Genomic DNA, 19110 nt, shown 5'->3' on the forward strand with positions numbered 1-19110 from the left:
CTCTTTCTTTGCAATTATTCTCCATTATACCTATAATATAATGGTTAGGGTTTGAAGAAAAGTTACTAGAGAATTATTGACTTTTGAAATAATGCAGAATTTTACTTGAAGAAATCATTAATTTATGAGTTCCAAATTGCTAAGCATGACGAAGGATCATTAAATTTGCTACAATTAAATACATTTATTGCAGAATTAAGATTTTTGAAATTAAAAGTTTGAAATATTGCCTTTTTGAATAAAAATTTAAATTTTATTATATAATCATGATAATATCTTATAGAAATTAAAAGAAAATATTTTAAACCATTCAAATATTTTGAATGTCTTATCAATTTAAAATATTAAAAGATAGCTTGATTTTATCATCATTAGTTGTTATCAAAGTTTTCTTCTTTTGATGAACAACAGTAAATGATTTGTTAATAGCTTGTCTTCCTTTTTTGCACCAAATTCAAAATTCTCACCCGATCAGTAATCGAAAATTTTGTAGCATACGATTATTTTCCATTGAAAAATTATCACTAAAAAACTTTAAAAAATTAACTTTTATTCTTAATTTCATGTATGAAGAAGGTAGGAAATGACTTTAAGATTGACATCCTATTCATGGCTAAAGTTTTAGGAACTTTGAAGCCTAATTTGATATTGAAATTTTGGAAGATCAATGAATATGGGGATAAAAGTTGCATATCCTTGGCCATTAAGAGGACATGTTATGAGAGTGGATAGCGTTCGACGATTCACTGAAAAAGTTACTCCTCGAAAAGACTATCTAAAGCCATCAAGTTTTTTGAATATTTTCTATCGTCTTTTTATTTTTAGTAAATTAGGATGCTCATTAAACAGTATGATTAAATATACAAAAATTTTTAATTTATTTTTCAAGGGAAAATAATCGTATGCTACAAAATTCTTTCGATTCATCATTCAATTGAGAATGATAATTTTGTAGCATTTTTCTAAAAAACGCTACAAAATTATTAAGTTATGATGATAATCTTGCACTCAATTTTGAAACTCTCTGATTTACAAATAAGCATTCCTTTGGAAAAGCAGTCCTATTATGATTCAAGATATTTTAAAGCCCCCATTTCATACAATGCGCAGATATATTCGAAATTGCAAGAACTCTCAAGAAAAATGCAGCAGCAAAGAAGATTCCATAGTTTCTAGCATCAAAAATTTACAACCTTAATACAACAGTTAAAGAGAAGCTCGAAAAGAAAATAATTAACCATAAAGCTGGAAACCATTCGATATATACTATTAGATCTAATAAAAAGTTAATTATAACATATTTTACATGCTATTTGTTGACTCTGTTCCATTATATTACCATATATATCTTTTTGAAATCTAAAATATTTTTACGATTTTAACCATGTGTTGTTGAAACCATATATCAATCTTAGCTAAAGTATAGTTTATGAATTTGTCACCATCTAACGTATGAATTTTCAAAAATGTCAAATATGTTCATTTTTTCTGTATATTCAGCCATAATTTCACGTTGTTATACTATTCAACTATTATTTAATATTTTTATCGATTTAAATATATGATGAGATGCTTAGTTCTCCCGGAAATCGATTTTTAATCGCAATTTTAACTTTCCAAAAAAAATTCAAAAATAAAAATCCCTCTCAATTTTCTAAGTTTTCTAACTCGCCAAATCTCTAGCCAAATTTTTTTGGCCCGTATAAATATTGTTAGGCACTATATAGGGATGCTATTTATCCTATTTTCATCCCATTTTACTGTTATCGCCTAGTGAATGTACCTTTTGTAAAACAAATGTTCAGATACAGAGAAAATAATACAATTTGTCACTTTTTGAAATATATTTTATAAACTCAATTTGATCCATCAAGTTATTCAATATATTTTAGTCATGAATGGAACAAATTTTATGCAGGAGATCTTTCAAATACGCCATACGAAAACAATAGTTCAAAACTTTCACCAGGTGATCAAAATTACTACGTAAAGAGTTGCCTTTTTTCCGAGAATATTGACTCAGGTGCCATTAATTTTGCAACTAAACAATATACAACAAAACTATTAGTTGACGAAACCCAATTTTTAAATTGTAGTAACTCCAATTCTGGAGGAAGTTTGTACTTCTCCACAGAAGGCGAATGTGTCCAAGATCGAATAATAAGTGACTCATCAAAAGTAACATCAAACTATTATGGAGTTTATTGTTATTCAGATGTTTCAGATCAAGAATCATTCCAAAACAAAATCCTTTCTTCTTCAATCACTAAAAGTGGAGAAAATAACTTAGGATATAATAATATTTACCTAAAAAATGGAAAAATTAATTTTACTAATTCAAATATTTCTCATTCAAAATGCAATTATTTTAGTGCTTCTTATTTTGATAGTTATTTATCAGATTCAAAAGTTTTATTTTCTATATTTTATGATAATAAAGATAAACCTCCAGGTGGTTCTGCCTCTGTTAACCTTTATAATTCACCATCATCAAATATTCTATTCGAAGCAACAAATTTCCAAAATATTACTAATTATTTTTTAGTTTATGCATATTATTCTCCAACAAATATAACAAAATGTTGTTTCTCAAATAACAATATTTCTAATTATTATTTCTATGGATCTAGTGCCAAAATTACAGTTGATAGATGTTTCATTGATGTAAGTCCAATTAAAGAAGGAGCAGTTGAAATAACTAACGAAATCAAAGATACATCTAACATAGATATTTGTAAAACATACTATGAACTCGAATATCAAATTCTTGATATCAATAAAAATAAAGATAAAAATAAATTTAACACAGAATATTTTGAAAATATTGGCAAAGCTCCAAAATATAATAATTTTTCAAGCATTTCTACAAATTTAATAAACTTCACATTAAACACATAGGTTTTTCGTATATGATTTCATTCTTTATTACTAATTCAAGTTTCTAATGGATTTTTTAATGCTAGAAACTAAGCATGAAAACAGAGGCCAGCATGGGATCTCTTCTAGGGTCATTCAAATATCACAACTTGAAGATTATTCAAATCTGTAATAAATCTTCAATGATAGCTAATAAAATGAAAAAGAATAATTGAAAATCAATTCAACATGATTTTAAAACAATCCGAACATTAAAATTCGGTAATTCCAAGTGACCATAGTAGTATATGTTGAAGGGTTGTGTGATTTTTTTTGTTACGTCTATATATAGATGAAGGTATATTTTCACATCTTCTATATATAGATGATATAAAAATTTTTTCTTACGTTTTTTAAGTCATGAATTCGTAAGAAAGCGCGACATTATTAAATAAATTAGTAATAAATATTATATACTAAACACATTTTAAAAAATTAACATTAATTTTAAAATAATTTATTTTTTATCTTTTATAAAAGAAGCTATATATAGATGATGTCAGATATTCCACGATTAATTAAACATTGTTTAAATCATGAATGGGTTAAACTTCAATTTAAAAATGAAGATTGTGAATTATTAAATGAATATGAAAGCCAAAATAAGCTAATGAGGTATAAATATAATGATAAAGAATATTTAATTTCATGAAATCAATGGAGTCATAATCAAAGACCTCATAAACGAGAAAAAGAAATTAGAAACTAATGATTATTTGAATTTATGAAATCAATTATTTGATTCATTCTTTCTTCAATCTCTTCTATTCTTTTTGTTAAATCATCAATTTTCATTAATGATGTGATTCTTGATTGAGGAATAGATTTCAAACTAACCACCCCCTTTATTTTTGAAATTTTGAATCCATCAACTTTAAACATTTTATTCAATTTACACGTTGTCAATTCTTCAAATAATTTTTTATTATTGGTATAATAGTCATTAAATTCTTCAACAGATGAAAAAATTTTTATTTCAGTAATTGGTTTAACAACGTTTATTTTTTGTTGAACATTTACACTTTCATTTATTTCTTCCTCCTCTGTTCCGTTTATTTTTAAAATCGGTTTCATTTATCATTAAATAAAAATTAGAATATAAGTGATGAAAATGAATTTTTAATTAATGTTAAATCAGAAATGGCGGCAGGATTCTTTAAAAAATTATGGGATGGAATTAAGAAAGCTGCGGGTTGGGTTTATAAAAAGGTTATTAAACCTGTTGCAAACTTTTTGGCACCAGTAGCGAAAACGGCAGGAACTATCATAGGTGGAGTATTAGGTACTAAAGCAGGTAATCCGGCGATGGGAGCACAAGCGGGTAACGCAATTGGTGGAATAGCTGAAGGAATACTTAATAAAATAGGAGGTAGATAGTGGAAAAATAAATAAATATTATTTTTATCTTAGTATCGGTTGTAGTCTTTGATAAACTTTTTCTCCTTTATTTAAAATTTCTCTTATTGGGGCAGCTTTTGGTGTTATTGATTCAGCAACGTCACTAATTGCTTCTTTATTATTAAATATCCAATTTGCTCCCTTCTTCAATGTTTCCCAAATTTTACTCGCTCCTCTTTTTACTTTATCCCATAATTTTTTAAAGAACCCTGCCGCCATAGTTGATTATTTCATTAAAATTAAAAATTCATTTTCATCTTTTAATTTTGATTTTTTATTTATTAATAAATGACGACTAACTATTTAGTGTCAAACACTAAACCAATTAATGGAAATGTGTTTCATTCATTCGAAAAGATAAATGAAATATTCGCAAAGAATGATGGAAGAAGATATTATAGAGAACTTGAAAGTTCATGCTATGACTCTGATGCTCCATATTTTGATGATAAACAAACTCATTTAAGAATTACAAACCCGGCTCATGATGTGAACCAATTAGGTGACACATATATTAAACGCAAAGTTAAAGCAACTCTAGTTTCAAATAAAGCTTTCACATGTGATGCCGCTTTTAAATGCATACGTTTATTCGTTGGTTACAAATCATCAAATCAAAGCTTTAAACAATTAGAAGTAGAAACCGAAAGAGGTGATGCCGGTTATCTTCAGATGGATTGCGCCCGTGAATCTTTCGCATTTGCAACATATAAACCAAAATCAGAAAGGAAAGTTAAAAAGTTTGTTCATTCGTTATATAATAATGTTCAAAAATATGATAACTCAGTATGTGGTAAATATATTGACCCTTCAGAAGTTTTCAAGAACGCAAATAAAGAAGTTGATATCACTTTTGATATGATTATTCCGGTAAATGATTTGTTAGCATTTCAGGCGTTCGATGATTATCCTAAATCATTTGGTGATATCATTCTTAAATATTATGTTTTCAGGGATACTTTGGTATTTTGTCAGGATGACCCGTTAAGAGTTGCTGATTTACAAAATTACGTTTATGAAAAAATAACTGATGAAAATTATGAAAAGATTATGAATCATGTTTATAAATATGATCGCAAATTCCAACAAATCGGACTTCCTGCCAAATTAATTACAAGCTTAGCCGCCACATCTGCTGACACAACAGTTGATGATGTTATTATTTCATGCACAAAGATGGAAGTTTTAGAGGATAAATGTATTACACCGGGATATGGTTTAATTGAAGAATCAGTTAAAGCAATACCACGTTTATTTAGTAAGGAAGATCCATTCATGATTCCAGCTCAACATATTGACGTTCGTTCACTAAATGGAGGTTGCATCACTCCTGAAGGTATCAGCCCGGATTTCTCATACGCTCTTCATAATGTTACAGATGTTGTGTTAACATTTCCGAAGAATGCAATGCAAAGAACGGTTTTAGAAAATCCAATGCTTCGAGGTCTTCAGGTCACTATAGATTCCAGAAACTTCCCCGATCAAGCTATGACCACAGTGGGTGACATATTCTTTACACGTATGCTTCAAGCTTCTGATTTAGATGGAGTGAATGAATGCACAGAAGAATACGAGGACTCATTAACTAGACCACTGAATGCAGATGATGGCACGCCATTAGCTAGAACATGGAAAGACCAAACTTCATTCTTATGCACTATTCCAGTTCAACGTGATGGAGCGGGTATATTCTTTGATGGATTAGAAACTTTCAACTCACAAGTTACAGTACAAGTGAAAGCTTATCCAATCATTCAGGGTGAAAATGACACTTACTGTTCAAAGGTGACAAATCCTCCTCAGGTTTGGTTTACTAGGACAACATATTGGACATGGACACCGGATGAAGGTTTGAAATATCATCCAACAGGTACACCACCGCAGTATAGAAGTTCATATGATGAAATATTGATGAATAGAAATGTTTAAAATTATAAATTTATTTTTGATTAAATGGAATTAAATTCATCCACCTCTTATGAAGAATTAGCAGGAGTATATAATACATACGTAGATGATATGATTAATGAAGCATTGAGTGATAATAGAAATGCTCTATCTAAGGAAAAATTAATGAAAATTCCATATTCTGAATGTTACTTAAATTCAATCACTGCAGCAATTGGTAAACAGAATAAGGGTAAAACATTAACGATATTAAAACAAATTATCATTATTGCTAACACTTCCCCCTATTCACATGTGTTAATTTATATCAACCGTTCAGGTTCACCTTCAGATGATACATTTGAATCTTTAAAGCATTTAATCAAAATTCCAATTATTTATTTATCACAAGAAGAAGCAGAAGATTATTTAAAAAACTTTTTAATGTATAAAGAATTATATAATACAATCAAGAAGCAAGGATTAGAGGATAAAATTATTGATAAACAAAGGGATGAATTATTTGAAACACTTTCTATTTCAAATTTTGATAAAGAATTTTTGCATTCACTAATTTTTCTAGATGATGCCGTGAAATCAAAACTAATAACTAATGAGAAATCATATTTTAATCAATTATTAACTCAATGTCGACACATTCAGTGTTCATTCTTCATGGCTGTTCAATACTTCAAAGCATTAAGCACAAACATTAAATCAAATCTATCAACCCTTTTCATTTTCAGTGGGTTTAGTCGTCAATAGTTGAACGTTATGCTTTATCAAGTGAATTTACCAATGAGCATTAATGAACTTTACACACAATATCAGCAATTAGGTGAACATGGAAAAATAATAGTTGATTTAAATAAAGGAAGTGTTAAATTTGATTAACTTTTTATAATTAATTTTTATTTTTTATTTATAATTAAACATGACAGAAATAGCAAATCTTCTACAGGTTCCATTAAAACAAGGGACAAACAAAAAGGGTGCATATAATAGAACTATGAAAGTTCCAGACGGAATGAAAGAATTAGTCCACATTGTTGCCGGTCTTCAAAAGGATGTTAAACAAATGAGAAACGTTTTAACATTACCAGAAGCTCAAGCATATGCCAAACGTCATGGTCCAAATTGGGAAGCACACGAAGCAGACATTACGGGTCCAAATGGAAAACCTGATGGTATAAATGAAGTTTTCGTTACTGATGGTCAAGGAAATATTAAAGTCATAAATGGGTATAAATTAACAATGACGGATTATCCTAAACGTAAAGCATATAATGAACGTTATCCTATGCAATTTGATGAAAATGGAAAAGCTGTTAAACAATACATTGGAGAAGGTGAAAATGGTCCAATTAATTCATACCGTCATAATCCATATTCTTATTTCAATGAAGAATTAAACGCTGTTGAAGAGGGACCGGATGGATTACCACGATATGTTAATCAGTTTGATGGTCAATATGCAAATTTGAGACCTGAAATTCCAGCTAAGAAATTCTTTAAAGTTGCTTTATTCGATCCAGTGTTCAATGAACAGAAAGAAGCAATGAAAGCAGAATTTAAACCAATTCAAGTGGCAAGAATTTCTTCATCTTCACTTTCAGAAGCGTTCAAGGAATTGATAAAGAAACCACTTTATTCTCAACAAGGTTATAACTTTGATTTAATTAAAGAAAGTGATAGACGTAAATTAGAAAAATCAGATGGTTTTAAGAATGCATGTAATGAAATGATTAAAGATATTGTAAATGATAAAATAAGACTGGAAGAAACTCAAAGCACTATCAATAACATAATTGGTGCAGTTACAAAGAAAGTATAAGCAAACAAGGATGAACCTTGGGATATTACCGTAACAACTAAATAAAACTTTAAATATATTTTTCTTTTTTTTATTCAATTATAAATGAGAAGACGTTTCACAAGTCAAAAGAACACAAACGCAAAAGCAGAGATTACGGTTGGTTATAACGTAAATGATGATAAATCACGAATTATTCAAAATGTTAAAGTTAATGTTAGCCCCGAATTAACAAGGTCAGCAACTCAACCAAATTTATTAACTCGTGACTTACCGAAAAAGGAGGGGGAGCAAAATAAAGAAGATGGAGACCCAATCATTTTATCTGAACCTGGTAAAGAACCTGTTGAAATTCCCACATATCCAACATACCCCCCGCCTCTTTCATCAAACATCGAGAACCCAGGAATCTACGATTCCAGTCGCAATGCGCCATATAAAATAGACATTAATTCTGAATTAATGAAAATTTACCGTGATATAATAATTAATAATTATGATTCAATAATAAATTTAATTGACCAATCCGGTTTAATTATTTTACCTTATGAATCATTAATTCACATTATCGCCATTCTTTGTGATGTTCAAGATTCAGACGTTAAGATTCAATTTTTCATAGATGATGAGGTTTCATGCTGCGGAACAGTTGCAAAAATAAATCCTATAAAGGATATTAGCACAATTAAGATATCAAAGAACGGAACAACAACCGAACTTCATTTAACATATAATGATATTTATAATAAAATAGTTGATGAATATAAAATATCACTTGAAAAATTCTTTGTTAAGGCTATTTAATATTCAAGCATTAACATTATCGAATAATAATCCTTTGAATCATAATCAATAATAATTGACCTTTCACCGGTTTCTATCGTTTGTTTTATTTCTTTTTGTTCCCCACTATCTGGATCGGTCATTGTAATTGTTTTTGTTATAGTATCAGCTTTATCTTTAACTTCAATCTTTTTTCCATCAGGATATTTAAACCAAAATTCCAAAAATTCGATATTGTCAATCTGTTCATATTTTAATCTATCAATTACATTTTTAATACCATCTGAAAATCTTATGAAATGGTCATTATATGGGTTTGATTGAACTAAATTTGAATGAAGTGAAATATAACCTGTTGATGAATATGACATCGACTCATATTTTCTGAAAACACTAAAATTTATAACATGAATGAATTTCTTATTCGTTGAATTTATGAATTCTTGAGGTAATCTTATTCTAGTTTTATTTATCACTGGAAAATAACGCTTTACCATATTTTTAATCGTAATAAAAATGTCAATTATCAATATTATTTCGAATAATAGTTGTGAATTAAATTTAACAGTTAGCGGAATTTATAATGTTACTCTCGTTTCTGTGAGTGGTAAATTTAATCCCATTCTTTTAGACCCTTCAGATTATATATCATTTATTAAAGATGACCATGAAAAAAACGTATGATATGTATATAAATAATGTGATAGCGAAATGGGATATTAACACGATTTTAAGTTATTTAAATGAATCATTTATCATATGGTATGAAGAAAATTTTAAATCAAAACCTGATAAACTTTTTGAACTTGATGAAATAAATAACCTTATTAAATTTCCGCTGAAAATTAAATTTTGTACTCCTCATCTTCGTTCATTGTTGGGGATATTAAATTTTGAAAAAGATGTTGGGGATGTTTTGTATTCTGACACTGGTTCCAATTTCATTTTAATCAAATGTGATAAAGTTAATACCCCAATGAGATTTTCACATCAAACATTAGACCCTAACTCTTACCCATCAATACAAAACATTTTATCCATCAACTTAAACACATTTTCTTTATCATATCCGTTTCAATTATCCGGGAATTCATTTATTCTTCATTCAAAAGATTTATCAAATATTAAATTTAGAATAACTGACCTATTTGATTGTGATTTAGAATTTATGAATGAAATATTATGGCAATTTCAAATAGAGAAAATAGCTGATGAGATAACGGATTAAATATTTATTTTTAAATCATAGTAAATGATTAAACAACAGCAACCACAATAACTTAAGGCACAAAGCACCCAGGTCCCTCAGACCATTACATACGCCATATATGCATATAATTCAAAGACGGCAGAACAAACGCAAAGGTTGAAATATGGAGATTTGGAGATAGTATTGAAAAATGACCATTTCGAATTCGTTTGCAAAGGTGGTGCAGTGATATCAAATATAAAAGAAATTTTATTTATGAATTCAAAAATTAAAGGAATAACGGATGATATAACATCAATTCCACCAGAAGAACAGAGATATTACGCATTAAATGCATTTCCTAAAGTTTTGAAGATTGGAAGATTTAATTTAAATGAGGAATTCATAGATGGTTTCCTAAACGACATAATGAAGAAAGCAGATAAAACTTATGTGGATAGTGAATTAATGAAGAAAGCAGATAAAACATATGTGGATAGTGAGTTAGAGAAGAAGGCAAATTTGGTTTATGTTGATGAAAAAGATAATGAAATTAAAGAAAAGGTTGAATGGAATCATGAATGGACACTGGAGACTTTTAAAGTTAAAGCTGATACAAAATGGATTTTAGGATGTTTAGACCTTAAAGCAGATAAAACATATGTGGATAGTGAGTTAGAGAAGAAGGCAGATAAAACTTTTGTTAACGAAATATACCAAAGTTTGATAGGAACAACAAAAAATATTGAAACTATTGTTGGTGACTTTTCTGTCAATGAAGAAAATAAATATTTTAGATGGCAGTTTGTACAGTCCTTAAAAAATGGTATACGGTGTAAACTCATTCCGAAAAATAACAATGAAATGTATGTAAGCTATAAAAAGAATAATGGTACACAAGTTAAAATTCCATTAGACAACAACTGCTACTTAAACTTATATGGAGACGAACAAAAGAAATATTTAAGAGTTTATGAAATGGCAGATATGACATTGCCTAACCCAGCTCCAGCACCATATTATTATGACTATGGAGATGACGACAGAACACCACATGTAGATGAACAAAAGCTAACATTATATTTAGATTATTATAGATATAAAAGATATAATGCAATAGAAAAAACGAGAATAGTATATTATTATACAGATGACAGAAATAAATATTATAGTCAAGATTTTACCTACCCTGAAAACATAAGATTATATTATAAAAAATATTCTGACACAAACCAGAAGAAACCAGAAATAGTTGCACTATATTTTAAGTTCAAAAGAGACAATCCTATAATATCTCATATGTTTGATTTAATGAACCTAGTAGGTTCTATTTATACATCTATGGATGTGAGAGGTCCTCAAGTAATGTTTGGTGTTGGTGCATGGGAACAAATAGTTGACAGGTTTTTGTATTGTGCAAACTCTTCAAAGGAAACGGGGGGAAGTAAAACGATTTCAGGTGAAAATTTACCTGCACACAGTCACTACATAGATTTAAGTACATCTCAAGCAGGTTGGCATAGGCATAGATATTGGGATTGGTCAGGAATGACAAAAGGTAAAGGATATGATGTTAAAGACGACGTTAAGTTTGCTATAAATTGTTACTGGAGTGACACTCAGGGAGAAGGAAACCATACACATTTCGTTTCAGGATATACACAAACAACGGGACAAAGTAAAGAATACATGCCACCTTACATGACAGTTTACGCATGGTATAGAGTTCAATGAACGCTCAATGTTTGTGAAACAAACTTTAGAACGGACTGAAAGTCCTGAGCTCCAAAAGAGCGAACGGCATAATTTAAATTTTTATTTTTATCATAAATGACAAAATTAATTAAGCCAACTATTTCTAAATTAATGATACCAATGAAATCATTTCATGGAGTACTTATCCCAGGTTCTTCACAATTAGCCGGGGCAAGTGTTGTGACTCAAGGTGGAACATTAGTGAATCCATTCAAATTATTAACTAAAGATGAACTTAATAAAATGATGATAAAATAACTGATAACAAAATTTTATTTCACTACTATCATAAAAAACAGGCGAGATCTCACCTCTTCACCTCAACTTTATTTATTTTTATTTTTTTTATTTTGTATGTAAGAACAGAAATGTCAGTCGAAGCAAAAACATTCACGAACAAATCTAATGGTGAAACATTCACAAAAGGCACTTATAATGGTATTGAAGTATTACGTAGAGACAAGGATGGTTACATTAATGCAACAAAGATGGCAAGAGAAGTGGGAAGGTTAAACCATTTAAACAGATTTCTCAATAGTACTAAAATGCAGGAAATTATTGAGTTTTGGATGAATGAATACGGTCGAGCCAAAAGTGGCTCAACCTCAAAACAAGCATTTTATGAGCTTACTAAGGGTGTTATAAATGAATTCAAAGGTATTTACATACATCCTGACCTCGTTCATTTTGTTGCTGAATGGTGCTCTGTAAAGTATGCATTTTATGTCAAAGATATTATGGACTCCATAGACAAGAAAGTTCATGAGAAATTAGATGAAGAAGAACTCGAAGATACAGTAGAGAATGCTAAACATTTATTTGAAGAAGAAGTGAGAAAAATGTGTGAAAAACAATTAGAACACGAACGTGAGATATGTTATGGTTATAGAGATTCCCCATACGAACTAGACCAATGGGAACAAGAAGATTTAAAGAGAGAATTTAGAGAATATGAACTCGCTAAGATAGCATTAGAAACTGCAGAAAAGAAGTTAAAAGTTTGGGGTCGTTTTGTACAAAAATATTGTGAGTAAATGAACCATTTATTTTTATCATAAACGACTAAAAATATATGTTTACGTTAATGGTTTTTAGGTTATTCAATAATTAATTATTTTTGAAGAACTGAAGGTGTCACCACGTCACCATGTGTCACCAGGTTAATTAACTTCTCTGAAAAAATGAGACAACATGACATTTTGACAACATCACAGGAGGAAGGCAGTTATGAATTATTTTTGAAGAACTGAAGGTGTCACCACGTCACCATGTGTCACCAGGTTAATTAACTTCTCTGAAAAAATGAGACAACATGACATTTTGACAACATCACAGGAGGAAGGCAAAAATAAATTCCAATCATACTTTATACTGCCTCATTTACAGGTATTTCATCGTCAGTAAATGAATCCTCATTATCGTTTGGTTCAACCTGTTTATATAATCCTTTCATTTCTTCTTTCAAAACATAACACCATGTTTGTTTACCATCTATTCTTCTCTGTTTCCTATCACATTTATCCTTAATGCTCATTTGGAAATTCTTGTCTTTCATGTCTGATGGTTTGCAGAATAAAGCATTTTCACACGTCATACCTGCACACAATTCATCATAATGTGTATTTATCCATACATCTAAAGGATTTGATGATAATTCAATTAAATCTTGTTTGGCTTCAGTCATCGGTATGATTCGTACATTAAATGATGAAAGGTCATATTGCATAAAATATGTTAAAAGGTTATCATAAAATTCCTTAGTGCATGAATCCATTAAATTCTTGAAGTAATCAAATTGACCCTTGAATTTACCATTAACCCTTAAAACTACGTATCTTCTGTCTCCAACTTCAATTTTGACGGGGTAGACGTTATTAGTTACGAAAATGAAATTGGCAACATTCTGAGCTGTTCTTCTGGGTTGATTCTTTTCATTAATTCTAATCTCATTATCCGTAATAATTGATTTCAAAGCGTTGAAGTTTGCAAGTCTGTCTTCACCTACATTCTTGAGTTCATTAAGTACAAGAAACATTTTATTTTCAACTACTGAGTTGAAATTACCCGTTAGCTCACTTATTTCAGTAATGTTTTTACATGAATAACCGGCGAGGAGTTCAGAAATAATGTCTGTAAATCTGTTTTTACCTGTTCCCTGAAGTCCTTTCAAAATAATTGCTGTTTCATTCTTGATTCCAGGATGTTGAATCATTGATGCAATCCAGCCGAGTAGGTATTTATACACTTCATCGTTATTATCACAAATGGCTTCTTTAATGAAATTCATAAACATCTCAATTTTTGAGTAATCTGGTTTTTCGAGAATGTTGTATTTATAACCCTGAAACGTTGAGAAAACATCTGGGGAATCAGATTTAAAGCAAACACCCTTAACGGTTAATGAAGACAATTGATTTAGTAGTACATCCCATGCTGTTATGGTTTTACCTTCTTCTTTAAATAATTTAATCATTTTGAGTGACTCTTTCATGTTTGATTGAAGAACAAATGATATTTGATTCATTTTGTCGTGGATATTATAGTCCTTTTGAATGAAGTATTTGTTTCCACAATCTACAAAACGAATTACACGTGATAAATCCTCAATTACTTCAGAACTGTTTTTATACTGATGATTTTCAGCCTTGCGTCTAATATCTGTTATCAAAAACGAGTCATCAAGTTTGATATCAAATGTTATTTTTGGCTTACGTAATAAAGGTAAAACATATTCATCATAATATTCCTTTTGATAAAGTTTTAGAATCTTCACCAAAACAAATGGAGAAGTCATTAAATGTGCATATCTACTACGTGCTTTTTCAAAATTACTTTTAGCATTTTCTGTTAAACTACAGAAGTTATAAACGTTATCGTATGCTTCATTAATTAAATGATCCGGTAATGAATTAATAGCTTGAAACAGTGTGAATAATGTAACTTCTTTTTCTAAATTCATGTTTCCACCATCATTATGTACTTCAAAATCACAGATGCCATCAACTATGCTCTGGGCAAGTTTATCGTCAATGTTTACATCTTTGTTTTCATTCATTATACTCTTTATTTCTTCGTTCTTCTGTTCAACTCTTACCTTAATATTCAAATCATTTAATATATCATTCACTGTTCTAGTTAATGTTGAATCGTAACTTCCACGAATGAATGAGTATGTATTGATTGGTTCTGATGCATTCTTGCGAACTCTTGAATCAGCCATAACTACTAATGAACGCTTTGAATCATCAATAGAAGTCATTATGTCAATATCATAATCATTGCAGGAATAACATTTAATCATTCTGTTCGAAACTGCATAGAAGAAATTAGTGTTGCAATAAATGTGAAGACCTCCTGAAGTGGTTTTAACGATAACATCTTTATCCGAAAGTTTTGATAAAATGTCTTTTCTGACTGTTTCTTTAAGTTCATCATTGTACGATTTATTGATATCAACATCTATAATCGTTAAATTTGAAATTTTATTTACTAATAAAGCCATACCAGTTTTCCTTCCTCTTCCTCCATCATGTTTGAGGTAGTTATGTAAATCAATCTTGTTTTCACCAATTCTTTCGTTGAGGGTTTTAGTTTCTGCCACAACTAATTCCTCAGCTAATGAATCAATAACTTTTTCATCAGAAACGATATAGTTGTTGTTGTTGTTGTTGTTTGTTGCTGTCATTTATATAGGAATAAAAAAATAAAAATAATTTTAAAACTAACTTTATTTTTGGACTGCATCAAATTTCCAGGATTGTTGTCTAAATGTCATGTTGTCTCATTTTTTCAGAGAAGTTAATTAACCTGGTGACATGGTGACATGGTGACACCTTCAGTTCTTCAAAAATAATTCATAACTGCCTTCCTCCTGTGATGTTGTCAAAATGTCATGTTGTCTCATTTTTTCAGAGAAGTTAATTAACCTGGTGACACATGGTGACGTGGTGACACCTTCAGTTCTTCAAAAATAATTCATAACTGCCTTCCTCCTGTGATGTTGTCAAAATGTCATGTTGTCTCATTTTTTCAGAGAAGTTAATTAACCTGGTGACACATGGTGACGTGGTGACACCTTCAGTTCTTCAAAAATAATTAATTATTGAATAACCTAAAAACCATTAACGATAAAATAACTGATAACAAATTTTTATTTTTATCATAAATGAATACCCCACAAGCTCAAAATTTACCACGAATTATAACAAGGGAGGAAATGATAAAAATGATGCGAGAACTTGCTAAAAATAACAAACCACTAAAACTGAGAAAATGTGGTTATGCAGTAATGATGGAAAGAGAGATGTTGTCAAAGAAAAATAAAAATTAAATTTGGATAGAGTTTAAAAATTCATCTTTATTAAATTCATCTCTTCCAATCAATTTATTTATTCTATTAAATTCTTTTATTTTTGCTTCACTCAGTTTAAGGATTGAACGGTAAGTTTCTAATTTTTCGATTATTTCTTTCCTCTCTTCATCGTTTTCAGTTCCACCACATTGTGGCTTCTTTTTGTAATAGCATATTTTTGATTTAATTCTGTTTAGTTTCTTTTTATATTCATCGTCTGGACTCTTGACTGCTTTGTTGTCACCCATTTCTTACGAAATAAAAAAAAATTAAATATTATTTAAATATAATGGAGTAATAAAATAAATCGGAATTTCTATTAATTTATTGTCAACTTCAACTAATGCATTGCCGTTAATATATCTAACAAATTCAGCTATTGTGTCAAATCTTCGTCTTCTTTTTGTCATTGATTTATCAGTTTTTCCATAATCGAGATGAATTAAAACTTTATTTCCTTGTTTAAAATTCATGAGCCCCGAATTAATTTGTTCACGTTTAACATCATTCAACCTTTCCATTTGCTTTCTAATATATTCCCATTCTTTTGAAATATCATTTTTCATTTCCACCGGTTTCATGTTTATTGTTCTATGCCATGTATTATTATAATAATATACTAACTGTTGTATGATGGAGTCATGATTTCCATCCCAGTATATCTGACCGTTAACCCCTAACGCATCTCTAAGAGTTCTCATTACCGCATCAACTATTTTATTATGAAACGTATATGGAGAGGATGAAAAGTAAAAATTAATTTGTGGGAAATAATGAATCATAGCTGCCTGAAATCCTTTATCACCATCACCCCTTATATTATCTACTCTTTCATGATCTAGTAAGTATTGAATAGCTCTTCTTGTTTCCTGTTCTGTTTTCCCTTTCACTGGAATGCAATATAAATATCTAGTGTTAATGTTAATGGCAAATAAATAAGTAACGTTTCCTTTTGAATATTCCAGATGATCGATTTCGTATGAATATGGATATGGAGCAAATGAAGGGCGACTAAATTTTTCCTTTAACGGTTGAATTTTTGGGTCAATTGGTTTATTTAATATCTTGAAATCCTTTTTAAAATCTTTTTGCTTCTTTAATGTTTGAAATGGATATAATAAAGTGAATGATGAAGGATTAACTGAAGGAGGAGGTGGTACTGTCGTTGGAGGTTTTGGTGTTGCAAGTGGTTTAATTTTATCTGCTTTGATTTTGGATTTCATTCCTTCCTTCATTAATTCTGGATGTATTCTATTCATTTGTTTTAAATATGCTGTATATAAAGGTTTGATATACTTTCCCGCTTCGAGTTTATGTTGAAGGATGAATTCCAAAAGTTGATCTTCATTTAAAAGTCGGGCTGAATATGGTTTAACTAATGAATCATAAATTAAAGCTTGTGCATCATTTATGGTCTGAAGAACCTGGGCGTTTTGTTCCTTTTGTTTTTGTTCCTTTGGCTTTTGCAGCTCAGGATTATATAAATTATATAATTCATCAATATCTTCTTCTGTTAATACTTTATTTTTGAAATCTTTCAATTGTTTAAGTTGTGATTTAGTTTTTCCCTTTGTATATTCATTATTTTTAATTTTGTCTTTAATTTTAGAAATTATTCTATCATGATATTTCAAAATTTCATTTTTATAATATGGATAATAATATTCCATATCATCACTTGTTATATTATTATTATATTTTTGGAGATATGATTTTAATTCATAATAACTAAGAAATTTTTGATTAAGTACTAAATCACCAATTAAATTTTTTAAATCTACGTTATCCATTTATATAAAAATAAAATAAGTGTTTTAAGGGTGCCCACCTCTTTGAATCATAGTATCAAAACCATCATTAACGGTTCCTTTTGTCTCTTCTGTGGTATTTTATTAAATAAATGGCATACAACATCCATTTTCACAACATACAGCCTTAGTGTGTGCTCCTGTTAATGCAGTCTTACCAATTGTTAAGCGAGTCATTGACCCGTTTTTAAGTTGTAAATTAATATTCTGACCATCAAATATCACTTTATCATTTATTATATCCAAATATTTTTTAGGTGTTAATTGCTTATTTTGTCGTAAACTAACACCTTTCATTTTTTGTGCAATCTTTTTAAAATCACCCCCATCAATTGAACCGTTGAATGATGTATAACACTTAGGACATAAAGCAACCATGTTATCACCTTGTTTCTCAATTGCTAAACCCAATAACTTCTTCTCATGTGCTTTTTCTTCAGCTTTATTCTTTAATTTAGGTTTAAATTTCTCATCAAAACAGAAGAAATCAAAAGGTGCGAATTTGAAAATGTTTTTATCATAAAATTGTTTATCGGTTACAATTGCTTGAAATGCTTGAGTGTTAGGAAGATTTGGGTCGCCAGCGATTGCCCAATAAGATGAATCAGTATCACCTTCAATGAAATGAAAACGATTAACATCCATGCATTTATACATAAAATCATAAATGAAAACCAAATACCAGTATTTAGCATTATCTAAAGTGAAGAATGCCTCTTGTAAACATGTATCACATCTATAAAATCTATCTTTGAGCATCACTTGATACGTATCCTCTCCTATTTCTCTTATGTTTTTAAACTTATTTGACATACATGCAACGCGTGACTTATGTGCATTCATTATTTTAGTCTTTGTGTAATTTTGTGTATTCATTGCATCGTAACCATATGATCCATTAAGTGAAATCTTGCAAAATAAACTTTTTCCTTTATTTCCTTCTAATTCAGCCTTTTGTCTTTCGTTCATAAATTCATTCGCAAATTCATTAAAACAAGTGTTTTTAGTAAATGTTAAAATTGATTGAATATCATCGATGATAAAATGAAATCTGTCTATTAGATACCATAGATAATAAGAAGAAAATGGTTGATATTGGTTGTGTGTTGATGCTAACTGAGTTAATTTCCTCTGTTTCTGGTCAACTGGTAGATTGTTTGATTTCATGTAATTATACATAAAACTGCTAATTGTTTTTTCATCTGTGATA

The 19110-nt window shown here is 29.5% G+C and overlaps 10 protein-coding genes across 10 annotated transcripts, besides 3 other annotated features; 5 read left to right on the plus strand and 5 right to left on the minus strand.

The window, feature by feature from the left end:
- Positions 1–460: part of a mobile genetic element that runs on past the window's edge.
- Positions 461–985: 525 nt separating this feature from the next.
- Positions 986–1799: a mobile genetic element.
- A 2257-nt stretch (positions 1800–4056) lies between these two features.
- Positions 4057–4293, plus strand: TVAGG3_0060840 (N-acetylmuramoyl-l-alanine amidase family; the record flags this gene model as incomplete). Its single annotated transcript, XM_001296794.1, has 1 exon — positions 4057–4293. One exon carries the CDS (start codon positions 4057–4059, stop codon positions 4291–4293), a length of 237 nt encoding a protein of 78 aa, XP_001296795.1.
- A 2100-nt stretch (positions 4294–6393) lies between these two features.
- Positions 6394–19110: part of a mobile genetic element that runs on past the window's edge.
- TVAGG3_0060860 (uncharacterized protein) lies at positions 7136–7919 on the plus strand (the record flags this gene model as incomplete). The annotated part of the gene is made up of 1 exon (XM_051221379.1): positions 7136–7919. A coding segment is annotated over one exon (784 nt), but the record flags the coding sequence as incomplete, so codon positions are not given.
- Positions 8120–8818, plus strand: TVAGG3_0060870 (uncharacterized protein; the record flags this gene model as incomplete). The annotated part of the gene is made up of 1 exon (XM_001324289.2): positions 8120–8818. One exon carries the CDS (start codon positions 8120–8122, stop codon positions 8816–8818), a length of 699 nt encoding a protein of 232 aa, XP_001324324.2.
- TVAGG3_0060880 (phage tail repeat-like family) lies at positions 11328–11720 on the plus strand (the record flags this gene model as incomplete). Its single annotated transcript, XM_051221380.1, has 1 exon — positions 11328–11720. One exon carries the CDS (start codon positions 11328–11330, stop codon positions 11718–11720), a length of 393 nt encoding a protein of 130 aa, XP_051106366.1.
- TVAGG3_0060890 (uncharacterized protein) lies at positions 12110–12775 on the plus strand (the record flags this gene model as incomplete). Its single annotated transcript, XM_051221381.1, has 1 exon — positions 12110–12775. The coding sequence occupies one exon, from the start codon at positions 12110–12112 to the stop codon at positions 12773–12775; it is 666 nt and encodes a 221-aa protein (XP_051106367.1).
- On the minus strand, positions 13108–13776 carry TVAGG3_0060900 (uncharacterized protein; the record flags this gene model as incomplete). The annotated part of the gene is made up of 1 exon (XM_051221382.1): positions 13108–13776. The coding sequence occupies one exon, from the start codon at positions 13774–13776 to the stop codon at positions 13108–13110; it is 669 nt and encodes a 222-aa protein (XP_051106368.1).
- Positions 14353–15426, minus strand: TVAGG3_0060910 (Prim-pol domain family; the record flags this gene model as incomplete). Its single annotated transcript, XM_051221383.1, has 1 exon — positions 14353–15426. A coding segment is annotated over one exon (1074 nt), but the record flags the coding sequence as incomplete, so codon positions are not given.
- TVAGG3_0060920 (uncharacterized protein) lies at positions 16068–16340 on the minus strand (the record flags this gene model as incomplete). Its single annotated transcript, XM_051221384.1, has 1 exon — positions 16068–16340. One exon carries the CDS (start codon positions 16338–16340, stop codon positions 16068–16070), a length of 273 nt encoding a protein of 90 aa, XP_051106370.1.
- On the minus strand, positions 16362–16793 carry TVAGG3_0060930 (uncharacterized protein; the record flags this gene model as incomplete). Its single annotated transcript, XM_051221385.1, has 1 exon — positions 16362–16793. The coding sequence occupies one exon, from the start codon at positions 16791–16793 to the stop codon at positions 16362–16364; it is 432 nt and encodes a 143-aa protein (XP_051106371.1).
- Positions 17985–19067, minus strand: TVAGG3_0060940 (DNA/RNA polymerases family; the record flags this gene model as incomplete). Its single annotated transcript, XM_051221386.1, has 1 exon — positions 17985–19067. One exon carries the CDS (start codon positions 19065–19067, stop codon positions 17985–17987), a length of 1083 nt encoding a protein of 360 aa, XP_051106372.1.

Source organism: Trichomonas vaginalis, chromosome IV (assembly GCF_026262505.1).
Source record: "Trichomonas vaginalis G3 chromosome IV, whole genome shotgun sequence".
NCBI lineage: Eukaryota > Parabasalia > Trichomonadida > Trichomonadidae > Trichomonas > Trichomonas vaginalis.